This window comes from Alternaria infectoria, assembly GCF_024043175.1.
Source record: "Alternaria infectoria strain BMP 0036 chromosome Unknown scaffold_8, whole genome shotgun sequence".
NCBI lineage: Eukaryota > Fungi > Ascomycota > Dothideomycetes > Pleosporales > Pleosporaceae > Alternaria > Alternaria infectoria.
In genome coordinates, this window is record NW_026250697.1 from 140,226 (window position 1) to 156,945 (window position 16,720).

General features: G+C 53.6%; 6 protein-coding genes across 6 annotated transcripts; 1 reads left to right on the plus strand and 5 right to left on the minus strand.

The window, feature by feature from the left end:
- Window positions 1-498: 498 nt before the first annotated feature.
- On the minus strand, window positions 499-2,927 carry J4E92_005469 (uncharacterized protein; the record flags this gene model as incomplete). Its single annotated transcript, XM_051496850.1, has 2 exons — window positions 499-2,665; window positions 2,920-2,927. 2 exons carry the CDS (start codon window positions 2,925-2,927, stop codon window positions 499-501), a joined length of 2,175 nt encoding a protein of 724 aa, XP_051352510.1.
- Window positions 2,928-3,059: 132 nt separating this feature from the next.
- On the minus strand, window positions 3,060-5,503 carry J4E92_005470 (uncharacterized protein; the record flags this gene model as incomplete). Its single annotated transcript, XM_051496851.1, has 2 exons — window positions 3,060-3,845; window positions 3,911-5,503. The coding sequence occupies 2 exons, from the start codon at window positions 5,501-5,503 to the stop codon at window positions 3,060-3,062; spliced, it is 2,379 nt and encodes a 792-aa protein (XP_051352511.1).
- Window positions 5,504-6,397: 894 nt separating this feature from the next.
- Window positions 6,398-9,889, minus strand: J4E92_005471 (uncharacterized protein; the record flags this gene model as incomplete). Its single annotated transcript, XM_051496852.1, has 3 exons — window positions 6,398-6,724; window positions 6,775-9,175; window positions 9,225-9,889. The coding sequence occupies 3 exons, from the start codon at window positions 9,887-9,889 to the stop codon at window positions 6,398-6,400; spliced, it is 3,393 nt and encodes a 1,130-aa protein (XP_051352512.1).
- A 1,171-nt stretch (window positions 9,890-11,060) lies between these two features.
- On the minus strand, window positions 11,061-12,009 carry J4E92_005472 (uncharacterized protein; the record flags this gene model as incomplete). Its single annotated transcript, XM_051496853.1, has 3 exons — window positions 11,061-11,228; window positions 11,287-11,862; window positions 11,914-12,009. The coding sequence occupies 3 exons, from the start codon at window positions 12,007-12,009 to the stop codon at window positions 11,061-11,063; spliced, it is 840 nt and encodes a 279-aa protein (XP_051352513.1).
- A 409-nt stretch (window positions 12,010-12,418) lies between these two features.
- J4E92_005473 (uncharacterized protein) lies at window positions 12,419-13,998 on the minus strand (the record flags this gene model as incomplete). Its single annotated transcript, XM_051496854.1, has 2 exons — window positions 12,419-13,504; window positions 13,555-13,998. 2 exons carry the CDS (start codon window positions 13,996-13,998, stop codon window positions 12,419-12,421), a joined length of 1,530 nt encoding a protein of 509 aa, XP_051352514.1.
- A 919-nt stretch (window positions 13,999-14,917) lies between these two features.
- Window positions 14,918-15,996, plus strand: J4E92_005474 (uncharacterized protein; the record flags this gene model as incomplete). Its single annotated transcript, XM_051496855.1, has 2 exons — window positions 14,918-15,158; window positions 15,317-15,996. 2 exons carry the CDS (start codon window positions 14,918-14,920, stop codon window positions 15,994-15,996), a joined length of 921 nt encoding a protein of 306 aa, XP_051352515.1.
- Between the last annotated feature and the right edge of the window lie 724 nt (window positions 15,997-16,720).

Sequence of the window (16,720 nt, forward strand, 5' to 3'; positions counted from 1 at the left end):
AAAGGTTATGCTCGCGTTGGAGGGGTACGTCATATTAGTCAGCTTCTTGCCAGACACTGCCCGTCTGCCGTGTCAGAAATTCGTGGTCGTAACATTCGCAGGATGGAAGTCAACGATATTCACTTAAACGTGCGTTAAACTCGTTCACGTCAAGTCACAGCATTTTAAGATTCTGCAGAATCCGTCCGACTCGTCTGCGAGTCTAATTAAACGGCATCTTTCTAGATTATTAGCCCTGCCAGCAACTACAACACTGCGACGACTACATTACTCCGATAGCTGCAAGAGTGCGACAGCTTACAATACTGCGACAGCTACACTACTGCGACAACTACAGTACTGCGATAGCTTACAGTACCGGGACAACTACACTATTGTGACAACACAACCAACACTCTAGCAAACAAGACCCAAGCTACTACAATCATATTAATTCTTGGTAGTCTATACTACCTCTACGATACAACACGCCCATCGCGCTTTATACAAGACTCAAACTCAGCCTCGCAGTATGCTGTCAAACCGACATCGCAGTGCCTTCCGGGCAGCTCGCAGAACTACCTGACCCGCCTCCCTTGGAATCCACGGTGGAAGTGCTGCCGCTAACCATACCTCATGCTTGCCCGGGTATACCAGAGCTGGATTTACATCCTCAATGAAGTATTCGACTAGCGCATGACAAGCAGGACAGCACTTCTGCGATACTGGTAGGGCGCTCATCTTACCCTTTAGTGCATCCGTAGTTGTTTTACTAGGGAGCTGCAGGTGAGCCTTGCTTAGTGGTGCAGACGCGGAATTGATATCGACGTCTAGGATATCAGCCCGCTTCTTGGCTAGTAAGGCAAGACTCAGTAGGACTGTTTCGCAGTGGTAGGTACCGGTGAAGTTTGTAGCTTCTGCTTCTTCGTTTTCAAACTTTGCGGAGTAGCCATCGCCATTTCTTAGCAGCCATGTTCTGATCTTTTGGCACTCGTCCGTTGTGAGCTTCTCTCCAGATGGCAATGTGAAGTTCTCCAGAAAACTCTTTATGATCAATCTCCTGTCCTGGTGCTCTTGACGAGTTTCAAAGTGTTGGAACTTCGCTTGCTGCCAGTAAGTTCTGAGAACTTTGTTGCGGGGTGCCTGTCTGCCTTCACTCCGGAGATCCAGGATCGCTGTCCAGTGTAAACATATCAGATCCAGCCATGCCATGGCTGCGTGCTCCCACTGCTGTCTCTCGGCAAGAGAGTCGAGCTGCTCGAACTCGGGGTCGATCGTTTGTTGCTTTTTAAGTGGGGTCGAGGATCCAGGGAGGCCTTCGGTATCTTGAGCAATGTCGCCGGTCTTCGTTGCATTCTTTATCATATGAACCTTTCGCAAAAGCCCTAGGTTTGTATACAAGTACTTGCGGAGCGTCTTCTTGAACCATGTCAAAACATCAAGCCAGTCACCTGCTTGTTTCGAAAGATGATCGAGATAGTGACCTGCGAGTGCAATCTCGTCGCTTGCGGGACTTCCTGGAAGTGCGTCGTAATTACTGATCTTGAACAATTGTGCATTTCGCAATGCAGCTGCGAGCCACTCGAAGCAGGCAACTAGGTTGTCGAGCACAGCGCTAAGAATGTCCTGCAAAAGACTAGCAGTATGTTGGTTGTAGACAGTCGATTCGCCGGTGTTCAGGAGGTCCTTGAACTGGGTGAGTGGTTTGATCATTTTTCGGGTATTCTCCAGTGCCTCTTGAGTACGGCAGGGCAGTTTGTCTGCATTGGCTGATGACCGACGTTCCAGAAACCCGATCGTTGCAACGATCACTTTCCGCTGGATTTCGGTAAAGTTTGAGTAGAGAACATCGCGGGCGTCACCCAGAAGCAATGACCTGAAGTGGTAACCTTCCTGCAGCATAAAGTCATCAAGGTCACCGCCAGGCTTGCTTAGATAGTCGTAAAAGTTGCGGTCTTTGCTGCCTTTCTGGATGCGCGAAGCTATCTTGGCGGTCGAGGTCAAGAGCACGTAGTTACGTAACTGGTCTCTGGCCAATGCAGCTGTACCCTTTGATGTTTGTTCGTAGGTTGCCTTGATCAAGTGCACGAGATTGGCTGCATGCTGAGAGAAACTGACAGTTGTCCGGGGATGCGTCACTCCTTCCAGATGTCTCTCTGTCTTGGAAAGCAACCAACAGCCGATTGAGTCTCCCATATCATCGGCAATAGTCAATGGAATATGGACTTGTAGGGCAGGGTGATGCTCTTGCTCGTTCAACGTCTTGCTTCGCTGTTCATTGCAGAGGCTCTGCACATACCCAACAGCCGCTGCAGGACCTGGCTCGCTCTCTTCTTCCGCTTCAGAGGCAGTATCATCTTCTGTGAGCAATACGCCGCTGTCATCGCACACTGTTTGGAACAGAATCTCTCCTGCGTCTGATGCTGTCACGGCGACAACTTCCACATCACGGACCAACAAGTTGGTAAGCTTCTCTGCGAACGGGTATAGCTTGTTATTTGAATGCCCGGAATCGGTAGTATTCGTACTGACCGGGGCCTTCTTCTTAAGAGGATTCGTCCAGGCCAGTACAGTTGTGAGGAAACGAAATTCGTAGAGTTCCTCCTTGGTGAGGAACTTATCCTTGAGCCCGTACTGGAATTCGCTCATCGTGACTCGTACTGCTGCAGTTGGGAGCTTACCGCAGCTAGAGTAGTTAGGGGGAGGTGTGCTGAAATAGTTCGGCGTCAATTCCGGTTCAAGTGTGCGAATGGAAGTTCAGCTCAGCCGCAATTTGGTGAATGTCCGTGGTCTTGGATCGTGAATGCAGAAGCCTTGGAGGAAAAAGATGTTCCCTAGTACTGTCTTCACAGTAGAGTCATACTTGGCTACCATGGTTGAGTACCTAGGTATGGATTCGACCATCCCTACGAACCCCGGCAAACCATTGTTTAAGCGAACCGTTCCATGGTACTGGTGATGAGTGTTAATCGTTTGTCATTCCAAAGTCATTATCATGGGAAAGCCATATCCATCTATCTACAAATACTTCGTAATCATAACTCCGTCGCCACAATCCCTAAAACCCTCGCCCCCACACCTTAATACCCATAAGCCTTGCTCGTAGCCCTCGGCCGTCCAGCCAACGTAGCGATATCGTCCGGGTTAACAGGCGCCTGAGGCCTGCCACTCAACGTATCAACCGTCTCCTTGAGCGCCATCCAGAACTCATGCTTGGGGCGGCGACGGTGCCACTCCGTCTCTCTCTTCTCCACTTGCTCCATGGGCGAAAACAGGAGCTTGCTGCCCTTGATACCGATGACGCTGATGGACATGGAGTCGTCTTCGATCTCGTCGGGGTCCATGCCGGCGTAGTTCTCCAGATGTTGCATGGCCTTGATTGCGAATCTGACGGCTCGGACGCGGTCCATGGGGGAGGGGATAGTGCCTTGTTGGAAGTGGCCGGGTACTCCGTGACGGGACTCGAATTTGCCTTGACCGGCTTCCGCGATCATTTGGGCGATGATTTGCACGTTGTAGGTCTTGGATGCCTTCTCGTTGACTAGGATTACCTTACCAGATCTGCTGATACCCTTGTCCTTCTTGAAGACCTCGCGGAGGTGGTCAATGTCGCGGTCGAGCATCTTGAGGCTGATGCCTTCTTCGGGAGTGTATACGCCCATAGCTCCGATACTGAGACCAGCGACAGTTGCGATGTAGCCTGATTCACCACCTTGAGTCTCGATAACGAAGACACGGCGACGAGATGCTGATGCCGATTGACGGCAGGCATCGGAGTATTGAATGAGGGCGTTCAGGCAGGTATCTGAACCGATGGAGTACTCTGTTCCGGGGACGTTGTTCGAGATGGTGGCAGGAATAATGACCTAAAGTCGAGTTAGCATACTACTCATCTTGGAATTGAAACAACGTTATCAGGAGATGCACTTACCATAGGAATCTTGAAAGACTTGTAGTACTCGCGTGCTTTCCTCAGCTCCGAGACAGCTGTGAATGCTTCGAAACCACCAACAACGAACAGGGACTGGATGTTGAACTTCTTGAAGACGAACGCAACAGTCTCGAGATCCTCACTAGGGAGCCCACGGTTCGTTCCGATCTCAGATCCACCCTTGGAGGCCCAGGTCTCAGCGTCGATCCACTTGATGTCGCGCACCGCGCCCACTGGCTCATCAGAGTGGTGGCGGATTATGCCAGGGAAACCATTGTGGAGCGCGACTGGTGTGTGGCCACGGGCAATGCAGTGTGCCACCGCAGCACGGGTCGCTGCGTTCATACCTCCGGCTGGGGCACCTACGTGGATGATACCAACGCGCATGCGCTTGTTCTCTGGTAATAGTAGGTCTGGCTGATCTTGTGCTGTGGTGATTTGGTAGGCTTGGTATTGTTGCTCGAACTCGGTGTCACGGAGCTGCATAGCCCTTGAGAAGTTCTTGTTCTCGATGGCTACAGCGACTTCCTTGGTTTGTGCAACCGCCTCAAGGAGCGGCCGTCGGACGATCTTGTTCTCTTGCATACAGATGACCGGGCTGGGTGTGTCGGGGGTAGCCTCCAACACCGCCTTAACAGCTTCAACACCTTGGAGTGTCGCGAGCATACGGTCGTAGGCGCACGGTGTACCTCCACGCTGGACGTGCCCAAGAGTCGTCACTCGTGTGTCGAGCTTCGCCTCCTTTGCCAGAATGTCCTTGACCTGTTCTGAAGTGATCTTGTTCAGGTTGCGATCGATGGCGCCCTCGGCAACCACGACAATGGTCTTCCGCTTGCCCATTTGTCTCTGCTTCTTGATCTGTTTGCACATCTGCTCCTGCCAGCCTTCGCTTGGTGGGTTCTCTGGTGTGAAGACGAAGTCCGCGCCTGTCGCGACACCGGCGCTGAGTGCGAGCCAACCGCAGTGTCGACCCATAACTTCGATAACGAAAGCACGCTGGTGGCTGACGGCGGTGGTGTCGACTGAGTCAATGGCTTCGCAGATACGTCCGAGTGAGGTGTAGCAGCCGATGGTGGCATCGGTCATGGAAAGGTCGTTGTCAATGGAGCCGACGAGACCGACAATGTTCAGGTGCTTGAAGGGCTCGACCTGCTCCTGTGTGAGCTGCTTCTCTTCCACCAGCTCCTTCAGCAGCTCCGGCCACTCCGCCCGGAACTTGTCAGCACCTGTGAGAGATCCGTCACCACCGCAGATGATCAGCGCATCGATACCCTTGATGATCATGTTCTTCGCGGCCGTCCGGCGGCCTTCGCGCTGCATGAACTCCATGCATCGGGCTGTGCCAATGAGGGTACCACCTTCTGAGAGGAAGCCTCTGACGTCTTCCCAGTGCATCTCCTTGATCATGTCTCCGCCCTTGACCAGACCGTCGTAACCCTCGTATATAGCGAAGGCCTCGCAGTTGTTGTGAATCGCCATACGCACGACAGCGCGTACCGCTCCGTTCATGCCGGGCGCGTCACCTCCGCTCGTCATGACTCCAATGCGCCTCTTCTTGCCATCGAGGGGCGGCGGGATCTCGGTGGGCGCCATGTTGTGAGTCTGGGTAGTGTTGATTGGGGTATTAGGCGGGGTGAGAGGTGTAGGTTGAAGTTGAGGTAGTAAGTGGAGGCTGGGAGTAGTCGCAGCTGGATGCGAAGGTCCGAAGAGATATTTGGCCGTGGGTCAGTATGAGGTCAATGTGGATTCACCTGTCTAGTTGGAAAAGTTAAGACGCCGAGAAGAAGCGGGTCCCTACGTGTTGGGAAGATTCAGGTCTCAACGGCGGTTGGAGGGGTAGCTTTGCCGAGTCCTGGGTGGTTGTGAGTAGCAGAGGTAATACGATTAGTTGGTGATTAGATGACCTCTACGTGGTGTTTATGTATCATAGGCAACAGTTGTAGGTATTACTCAAACTGGCGATAAGGTGATGGGAGTCGGAGCATGGGTCGCGGCGTCGCGCGCATATGACGTGGGAGCTCCAAAAGAAAAGAGCTCCCCGGTCCGTCAAGTGGGGTCACACCACTCCGCCGATCAGCCCGAGCCTCGAAGGATCGTCTGGCGAACTCCAACACCGGCCACCGGCACGTTCCTGGCATCGGACGACCTTTTCGTTGCTTGAATTGGTGTCGGTTGCATGCCAACAATGGCCAAGATGGCGAGACATTGCCTGCGCCACGGTCACCGTACGACTACTGTGACATGTTCTTTTTAGCCATCACCCCACGCGGCCTCTTCCGGCAAAGGTGTCCTCGAATGGTGATCACTGGTGCGGGTAGGAATTACAATGATTTATTGGTATCACTCTATGTCGAACCAAACGTGCCCAATCGCTGTGCAGATGCTCAATCACCTTTTCCTCACGAACCCAAGCGCTTGCAAGCACACGCTATTACAGCCTTGCCAAATCCAAAGACTCCAACCAATTGACATCTATCATTACTAGCTCTAGAAAGCTCCGACTTCTTGACCTTCCCTTGCCAGCGTCTCAAAGACCCTCGGTGGCAGCTTGTACTTGATCAATCCAGCAAAGACCATGAGGTCCTTTGCCTTTTGCAGCAGCTGATCAGCGAGAACCTTGCGCATCTTGTCCTCGAACTGTCCGGACAGAAGACGCTCACGATGTCTCGAGCAGCAGCCAATGCACCAGAGAAGGACGTTGCCAATGTTGCGCGAGATTTCTTGTGGGTATGAGTTGAAGCTGTTGGCGGTGGCACGGATGTCGCTGACATTGCCGTTGGCGGACAGGGGAAGGATGCGGAGGTTTTCGATTTGCTGCGGAATGTTAGTGACTGATTTTGAGAGACAGCGAGGTGAAAACTTACGCCGAGTGCGGCCATGAAGTCGCCGGCTTCGATGATCTTCTTCGCATTGTTGAGCTGGAATAATATTCCAACTGTGTCGCGGTTCATCTGCGACACCTTCCTCCACCACAGGCTGTTCGCGTCATACAACGCAAGGACCTTCTGCGCGAGCTCGACAGGATCGTCTGTTCCTAGCATGCTCAAACTCGACGAAGTCAGATCAGTTCGTTGCTGTTGCTGCTGTTGTGACTCCGCAGCTGTCAGACGCGGCTTCAACGGCTCTAGACGGAGAGGCTCTTGACCGAGTTCTACAGATAGTGCCTCAGCCAGCGCGCGGTTCAGGATCGTTACGACACTGTCGTACTCGCCGGCAAGATGGCAGAGTAGAATGGCGTCGTTGATGCGTCCATTGTCGTCTGCCATCCTCGCGGCTTCGCTGGTAATGGTGTTCAACAAGCCCATCTCGCCGTCCAGCTTGAGCAAAGGCACGCGTTCCTGGATGAGACCTGGTGTCGTCTCGCCGTTGGATTTGACGTCACCCAACAAGGTAGAGAATTCGCGTGTCTCAAGAACAAGTTCGCGAAGAGCTTCATGGCAAAGCTCTGCCTGTTGTCGGCCTGCTTCACCTGGTAGATCCGCATTCATGCAGATCAGCACCAAGTAGTCGGCCGCAGCATCAGCTCGTGCAGCACGGAAGTCGCTTGTGTAGTGGCCGACGATGCGTCCAAAGTTGAGCTGTGGTTGTTGTCGCGTAGTGAAGGTCATGATCTCTCCACCTGCAGTCGTCCAGTCCGACACACGGATGAGGCCGTAGTAGTCCAGAGCGACTGCGAAATGAACCGCCGAGACGTAGTTGTGGGTGTACAGGTAGTTGATAGCTGGCTCGAACAGGCCAGCCAGTGTGGCGAGATAGAAGTAAACTCCATAGCCGCCCGATGATTCAGCGTCGTCGTTCATGAAGTGGCGCTGGCCGATGTCTTTGATTACTGTTCTCAGTTCCTCCAGGCCAAAGATCTCACCGGCGTTCTCCTCAGCGCGGTTGCCTTCGCGAGCCAGGTTGAACTGCAGCCATACCCAGTCGTCCATATTCTCCCTGATCGGCTCCAGGTTGCGCTTGCTCATATCACATCGACCAACGATCTTGTAGCAAGCCAGTCGGTAAGGGTCCTCTGGCGTCTTCAAGCGGGTCCTCTGGGCATGTGTGTGAGCGACCTTCTGTTGCGTATCGGGGTTCAGTCTTCGGTCCGGATCGCTGGCGTATTGGGATATCGCCGCCTGGAAGTTTCGATCGGTGTTCTGGAAGAAGTTCCTCTTCTCTCGTACATATTCAGCAGCCTCGGTAAGCAGACCACCCTTCAGGAGGAAGAATATGATGATCCAGGGAAACTCTTCACCAGCTTCGCCTATCCGTTGGAATAGCTCAGTGTCTGCGCCAAGCTCCTTGAATGCAGCCTTTGCTCTCACGAAGCCTCGGATCTTGTTGAGCATTGAGGGAACACCACCAACAAGCGCCTCCGCGGGGTTTCTCCGTAGGACGTCTTCCACCTGCTCCAGGAACCTGCTTTCAAGGTACTTTCGAGACCCGTCGAGTATGCGCTTGCGCATGCGAACGCTAGCAGCAGAGTTTGATTGTTCGTCCAGGTAGTCTCTGGCGAAACTTCGCTCTTTCGGTTGGTTCGAGCCAGGGTTGGATGCCTCGAGTTCGGTCTTCTCGCCGGTGATGGAGATGAGCGTTCCGTAGGCGCGTGTGAACTGCTCCGAGTATTCTGTACCGGCAGCCTTCTCTACATCAGAGAACGCATGAAGTACCGAGAATGGACTCTCCCGCAGCCTGGACTCGTTGAGCTTCTTGACCTCTTCCATAAACCTCTCTTGCTTGTCACGAGCGTATCGATCCTGCGGAGCAGCTTGTCCGCCCATGACCGACTTGTCGGAAAAATCGCGCCCACCAAGAACGCTCTGGGAAGCACCCAGAACAGGCGGTCCAGCAGCAGATGCTCCAAAGGTCGATCTTCCGTTGACAGATGCACCATTGGGACCCATGGAACGACCCTTGCGTCCTGTTGCGCGTCCAAAAGCTCCGCGAGCTGTGCTGCCGAATGCGCCGCTCTGAGATGCTGCCATGTCTTCGCTCTGTCGGCCAAGCCCAAAGTGTTCGTAGATCCTTTGCCTCTGCTTGTCCCATTCAATCTGAACATTGTCCTCGAGGAACGTGTCGAAGTCGCGCTTGGATTGCTCGAGCCCTTCCTGAATAAGCGCCAGAGTTGATTGCGAGTGCAGGTTGGAGATGTAGCCGTCAACGTCGTTATCGAAGAGGTTCTGTGCCTGACCGGGTGCGGCGAGTCCGCCCTGCGAGGAGAATTGGTTGAGGTCTCGGAGGGTGCTACCCATCTTGACGCCTGAGGCGGAGAGTAGGTAGTGTCTGGAAGCAGTCAGCACGTGGTCACACGTCGCATTCAGATTCAACTTACGCAGCGCGATCCTGTGAGCGGTCCTGGACCTGGTCGGCTGAAGGGCCCCCAGCGCCCAGGTTGCGCACCTTGCGTGCGATGTCTCCCAGGCCCAGCTGCAAGGACGGCAGCTCGTCAAAGTTGGTCGTGCCATTCTCGCCAGCATTGCGCTTTCGTCCTCGCTCGAGCAGATTATCGAAGTGGGCTGAGCGACCGGTGCCAGCGTTTGCCTGGGCCAGTGACGTGCCCTGTTGTTGCTGCTGCTGCTGTTGTTGGGGTTGCTGCTGGTTCGAGGTAGCGCCGAAGAGAGACGATTGACCGAATCCGCTCGTTTGTTGCGCGTTGTTGGTCGTTGATTGCGACGCCGTGTTGTTGAACAGCCCAAGGCTGCTGGGTTGCGTTTGTGTTTGCGGCTGCGAAGTCGATCCGGCGCCAGCGAACAGGGAGGATGTCGTGGTCGTAGCTGGCTTTGCTCCGCCCAATCCACTGAAAAGTCCGCCTCCTAAGCCTCCAGAGCTTGGTGCCTGTGTCGTACCAGACTGCGCATTCGAAGTGCCTCCTCCCAGGTTGCCAAACAAGTTTGATCCAGTACCGCCTGATCCGCCGGTTGCTGTGCCAAACAGTCCTCCACCAGATGCGCCAGTAGAGGCGGGCTGCGAGCCTCCAAGATTGCCGAAAAGCGACATGGTGGTGTATTGGGCGGTGTTGTTGATGGTCCCGAAAACAAACCTGGAGAAACGAGATCGCGTTGTTCAAGCTTGAGAGCTCGGACCCTCGCGATCCCTGTCTTTCAGGTACCGCGTCGTGTGAAAGGACTAGTACCATCTCGTCCTCTCAAAGCATCACTAGATTCAGATACGATCTCCGTCACGTACATGCTTGACCTCAGCCCGGTGAGAAGAGGGTTTACATGCTCGATGGAAAGTTGGCACAGCAGGCGCATGGCCACGCCTTGCAGTTCAAAGATGAGCCAGATGCGAGCGGGTGCATGACCGAATGATATAAAACTTTGTATGCTAGGTAGTAGCGGCACGCAAACGACTATACACACGCTCAGCCTCTGCTATGCGGTGTATAACGATCTTGACTCTGCAATATGCGCTAGCAAACGACTGATGACATGGGCTCTTCAAAAGCGATGACTTCTCGAGATAATCTTGGAACACTGCCATCACTTCCTAGTGATACACTTCTCTGACAATATGGTCGAACGTCTGCCATATCCGCCAGGCTACAGTCTTCCTCTCTTCGAGCCATGGAGACACAACGGTCCCGCCCAATACTTTCGAGGTCTTCCGCATCTGCGCAATGGATGGTATCATGACAATCGAAAACTACATGATGTGAAAAGTTCGAAAGCTTTCATCTGGCCGAAAGACGGTAGAAAGGGTACCAAGCTAGGACGCTTCAAAGACATTCTCCAAGGCAAAGGCCCCGACATTTTCGTCACCTGTGCGGCTGATCCGAAAGACTTCGTGGCCAAGCGTCCATCACGAGCTCAATGGACCAGGCACACCCACCTCGACGGCCCTCACCAGCCCGGCTTCAGTGCTTCGAAGTTTGCTCCCTGGACAGAAGGGGGGATGTTGTCCGGTGGGCGTTCACGGAAAGAGGCCTACGACTTCCGGACCAGAAAGTACGTGAAGCGATACCCTGGAATGTGGACGGATGCGCTCTGGCAATCAGAACCATACAAGAATAGGGACTACAATACGTTCCCCGAAGCTATTCGACACATGGACGGGATTTGGTGGCAGGATGCACAACATCTGCCATGGGAACTCGGGGGTCCAGTCGAGAACGATGTCGGGAGAAATTTGTATTTCCAATGAGACATCGTCCCCTGGAGAAGCCTGTTCAGATACAGCCTTCATGAAAAGCTTCCCACACGGTTTCGAGAGCATCAGTCGTTCCAGCGACCTGTTTACTTCGTCGCGCAGTAGGCGTCAACGCCGAATTATCCAGAAGTTTCTTGCATTTAGCACACGACGTTCCTTTCACAGTCTTGTACGCAGCAATCATATCCTGTAATAATTAGCATCCACCCAAAACATCCCCATGCCACAAAATCCCATGTACATACCAAAAGATACTTCAAATCATCTGGGTTCGGCCGTGATGCAATACATCTTGTGATGGCCAAAAAGGGCTCCGTTGTCCCCAAACACTCTGCGTTGAGTCTGTGCCGTCCGTTCGCGTCGCGCTCGATGCCAACGCGGAACTTCAGCATCAGAGAGCCAGCTACGAATCGTGTCTGGATGCTGCGATCCTCATCATGTGTTTCGACCTTGAGATTCGGATGCGCCTTTCTAAATTCCACCACAATCCTCTCAATATCCTCGTCAGTGACAATAGCACCAGTATCCTCTTTATTCTCCCCTCCCTGATTCTTCGTCGACTCCTTAGCCTTGCGCGCTCTTTCCGTCCAGCCATGAGAAGGTACAGAGACGCTCTCCGACAGATCCGCATTTGCGCCGAGGCTCTGCTTGACGTGTTCGAAAGTGCTTTGGGTTTCTGATGACTTCCACTGGCTCTTGAGCGCATCGAGGTTCTTCTGGGAGCCGAGTACGCCGTCCGCGTAGAGTTTATACGTCGCGGAACTGCGAGGGCGGTGGAAGGGCTCGATGATGCGGGGGATGGCTAGGCGCATGTCGCTGATCTGTCGCATATTAGCATGAGTTATCCAGAGAATGTGGCATGATATCCTCACCTGCGCCTGGAGCTGCTCCAGTTGCGCGAGTGCTGCTGTGCATTGCGCTTCGTCCCAGCCAGCGCCGGGCTGCGCTGCAACGTCAGGAGCGCCCATGGAATAATATTAAGGTATAATCAAAAAGTAAAAGCGATCATGCGAAGGCGATCCAAAGGCGGGGATATGTGAAATAATAAGGTGCGATAATGTGAGTGGTCGAGGCGTGCTGCGAGTGAAGTGGAAAGAGCGACCCGTGGTTCAAGGACGCTTGACGATCGGAAGGTCCACCGGGCGCTCCTTCCCCACTCGCCGAACGCGTCTACGCGTAGTCACGATGCGGACAAAGGATGCCACATAAGCATACTTGATGGTGCAAGGCTGTGAATGATGGCACATGTTGAAGGGGTGGAGAGTTCAAATGGGTTTGGACTCGTTCAAAGACGGGATCTCGCTGTAAGTATCGATTTACCATATTTGAAGGAATGCGATGCGCCTAAATGTATATACATTACAATCACAAGCTCCTTTATAACTTCGACTTCTCCTTGACAACACTCTCTTGAGGGCCAATGAGCGGGTCGTAGACATTCATACCCAGAGTGTCGTGAGGTACGGTAGCAGTGTGCATGCTAAGCCCTCTTGTGTCAAGCATCGAGGGGTTCAGGTCCGCAATGCTTGAAGCACCAATGAGGCGCATGTTCATCTCCATCTCATCCTTCAGCAGCTGCATAGCGCGGTCAACACCTGGCAGACCGTATGCCGACATGGCGTAAAGGAAAGGCCTGCCGATGCCTACACCTTTGGCGCCGAGTGCAACAGCCTTAATGATGTCTGTCGCACGTCGAATACCGCCATCGATGTACACTTCGATGCGATCTTGCCAGCCGCGTGCGCGAAGGACTGGCATAACCTCTGCGAGTACCTCAACACCTGAGCGAGCGAAGTCGAGCTGACGACCACCGTGGTTGGACAGGACAACACCGTCACAGCCAACCTCGACAGCGCGAATAACATCCTCAACACACTGTACACCCTTGAGGATGATGGGCATCTTGGTAATGCTCCTGAACCACGGGATATCTTTCCAGCTGAGGCTCGGGTCAATGAAGGACGAGATGGCTCGTGCGGCGCCTTGACTCCGGTCAACATTGTCGCCGCCGGTGCTCTGGACGTTGCTGCCGACATCGTCGAATTTGCTTCGCATGTCTTTCTCGCGACGACCGAGTTGCGGTGCATCGACTGTGATGAAGAGACCCTTGCAGCCACGTTTCTCGGCGTGCTGCACAATGCGCTTTGTGACCTCCCTGTCCTTGTTCACGTATAGCTGCAGCCATTGGACTTGACCGTCTTTTGCTTCGTCCATGATCTCGTCAAACGAGCATGACGCTAGTGTTGGTATCATCTGGACAACGTTGTGCTTGTGTGCGCCGCGCGTGAGAACGACCTCTCCTTCGGGGTTACCGAGCTTGCCCAACGCTGTCGCGGTGACGTAGAAGGGTATGTCGACTTTGGTGCCGAGCATTGTGGTGGACATGTCGACCTTCTCGACGTCGATGAGTACGCGTGGTCGGAACCAGATCTTGTGGAATGCGCTGTGGTTTTCTCGTAGTGTCTATTAAAAGTCAGTTCAAGCGATCGCAGTGGTTGTCAGAATAGACCTACAATCTCATCGTCTGCACCACTGGAGTAGTATGCCCATGCCGTCTTCTTCATGACCTTGCGCGCGACGGCCTCGAAGTCCATCAGGTTGTAGCATTGCTCCAAGATGGGCATGCGCGCAATGCGCTCTTGCCTCGCTTCTTCATCTGGATCGACCTCCTTCGCTTCTTCCTTGACGGTGTTCATGTCCACCTCGCCCAAGTGCTTGGACTTATCCAGATACTTGTCAAGCGTGTCAGGCGGGTGGATTGGCTCGAACGCCTCGGTGCCGTCCTTGCCAGCATACTTCAAGACAATCTTCTGGCCTCCGGGATGCTCGGGCAGGAACTCAGTGACATCGTAGGCGCGGCCGTGGATAATGACCCAGCATGATTCGGCGTTGTTGTGCTGGGCGACCTGCTCGCCGGTGAGCTTCACCTTCTGGGTGTTGTTGCTGTCGTGGTTCATCGTGGCGGCGGTGTGTCGAGCGCGAAATGTTGAAGGGCAGGTAATCAAGACGCGAAGATAGGCCAGAAAATATATGGAGCCGATCTAGGTTATTTCCAGACACTAGAGGGCTTGGACGAGCGGAAGGGCCAGGTTGGTGACGGCAGCATGTTTGGGGTAATAGCTCGGTACATTCATCCCCGCGGGCTTCGGATGCTGGTCGCGGAGACGCATCTGAGTTAGCACCCTAGCTCATGAGGTCGAGGCGAGATCGATTCCGGGCTTGTCGCATTAGGCATGCCGTCTCGGTCCTTCGCAGGCGGTTTTCTTGAGGATATATGTGTCGGCCAGGGACTGTCGTTCGTCGAGGGAGCTTAGTTGGGGTAGGTATTAACGTTCTCGTCGGTCGCGTGGAAGACTCCGTGCTGCTCCGAAACGCGGGGAAGAGACAGCTGGCTGGGCATGACGTGCATTGTTGACTGCCCGACACACAGCATCAACATGGCGCGTCATCCCCCTGGATGATTATCAGTCCCCAGGGCTGCGATCACGATGGGCTTTCATATTCCCATCTGGGACGCACCCTTCTCAGATCTGATTCACATTGGCTTGAGGCGCCTGTCACATGGCTCCCTTAGCCAAGAGAATCGGTGCAAGCGCCAAACGCAGCTGGGCTGTCATTCGGGCACTCACCTCCTGCCTAATATTCTCAGATACCCTCTACGTCAATCCTCTGCCTCTTCTCACATCTGCCGGCGACTCTTTCTCACTGCTCGCCATGCAACTTGTTCTCCCGCCGCCTCCCACGCATTTCCTTTCTTTCTTGCTCCGAGGCACCGCGACCGCGCATATCTGAGCCGACCCCACAACACCGCCTGCCGCCCCATCCCTGCACCGCCAACACCGACGTATACAAATAGATTTGGCGTAATACGGCGACATGTCCAACAGCCTGGAAGCAAAGATCGTGGTCCTCGGTAGCCAAGGAGTTGGAAAAACTTCTCTCGTCCACCGATATGTCAAAAACGCTTTTACGCCTCCCACGACACAGTCCACCGTGGGTGCTTCCTTCTTGACAAAGAGGGTTGTGGATATCGACACCTCCACAGTGGTTCGGTTACAAATATGGGATACCGCGGGCCAGGAGCGCTTCCGGTCCATATCCAAGCTGTATTATAGGGGTACGTTACTATCGTCCCTTTCGTCAGACCAACTAGTATTTTCTGTCGCGATACACATCGGGTCTCTTTCCGCTATCTGGATACCCCACATTCGGCAGCCGAGTTCGGATCGTCTACTATCAGCAAACCTTCAGCGCAGAACTAACGTTTTCTTCTAGGCGCAAATGCTGCAGTACTATGTTACGACATCACCGATCCATATTCGTTCGAGGAGATGGGCCGCTGGTTCAAGGAACTCAAGACAAACCTTGGAGAGGACGTGATCCTCCATGTTGTAGGAACAAAGTCAGACGTTGTAGCCGAAGACCCTACCAAGCGCAGAGTACCCTTTGAGCGCTGCATCGAATACGTCGCCGAGAACCTCCACCCCACACAGAACGGACAGCCACACAGTGCCGTAGCAAGCGGTTATGGCTCTGTACCGGCAGCTTTCCACAGCGGTATGGCGTCACCACAGAGCAACCGATCGAGCGGCTTCTGGGGACAAGACTTGGGCTGGGACTGCTGCCACGAGATCAGCGCCAAAGATGGCGAGGGTGTAGACGAAGTCTTTCGCGTCATCACTCGCAAGCTGGTGGAACAGCAGCAGAAGAAGCTCGAGGAAGAACAACGGCAATACGCCATGGCTGGTGTCACCCCTGCCATGGACAACAACGGGAATGTCGCTGGATACTTCGATTACCCTGGAACGGGTAATGGAAGCTTCCGCTTAGGCACTGGTGACAAGAGGCGAAGCTGGCTGGGCTTCCCTACTACACCCAACGTCGCTGGACATCAGCAAGATTGGGAAGAAGACATCAATCGGGCGCAGAAGAGCAAGAGTGGCAGGTGTTGTTAACACCAGCACCAACCTGGCTGTTCGCCCCATGTGTACGCTTGTTCGTACCTTCCATCATTACATTTCTTTCTCAACGGGATATTATCACGACTAGATTCGTTTGAGGACACCCGCTTGCGTTTTCCTAACTCTCTCTTGTACGCGTCTCATCTCACGGCCATGCATGCTGTCGTTCCTCGATTACATCTCGGAGGCTTAATTTGTTGTTTCCTGTCTGTCTTTTGTAGCGAAGCGTTCGAGCGAGTTGTTTTGTATTGCATTTACAGCGGTCATGAGCGTGTTTGTTCTTCGTCTTCTATCGCGTTGTCTAAAGATCTTCTACTGGGAGATATGCGAGCTAGACGACGTCTTCAGTGTTGGATGCATAGCACGATAGTGGCCATCGCGCTAATGTCTCCGTTATGATCTGTGTTAGTGTACTCAACGCTTCTTCATGAGACAATAGCACTGCTTTGTATTCCTGACAGTGTACTGCCGCTAAATCATCTTGATTACTCCAGCCGTCAGTCTTCCATGGCATTTCTTGTACACGTATGCATATGCGGCGGCTACTACCGTAGCTGAGTGCAGACGAAGCACCACTTTATCCGAGATTGGCTTGCGGCTGAGCGCACACATAGGTCTCACCGGTTCAGCTGACTGATTTAGCCCCCTTGGCACCAACATTAGCTTGGGGTCAGCTCAACCCCGTTGCAATCTTAGCTATAAACCTTTGTTTTGTTGG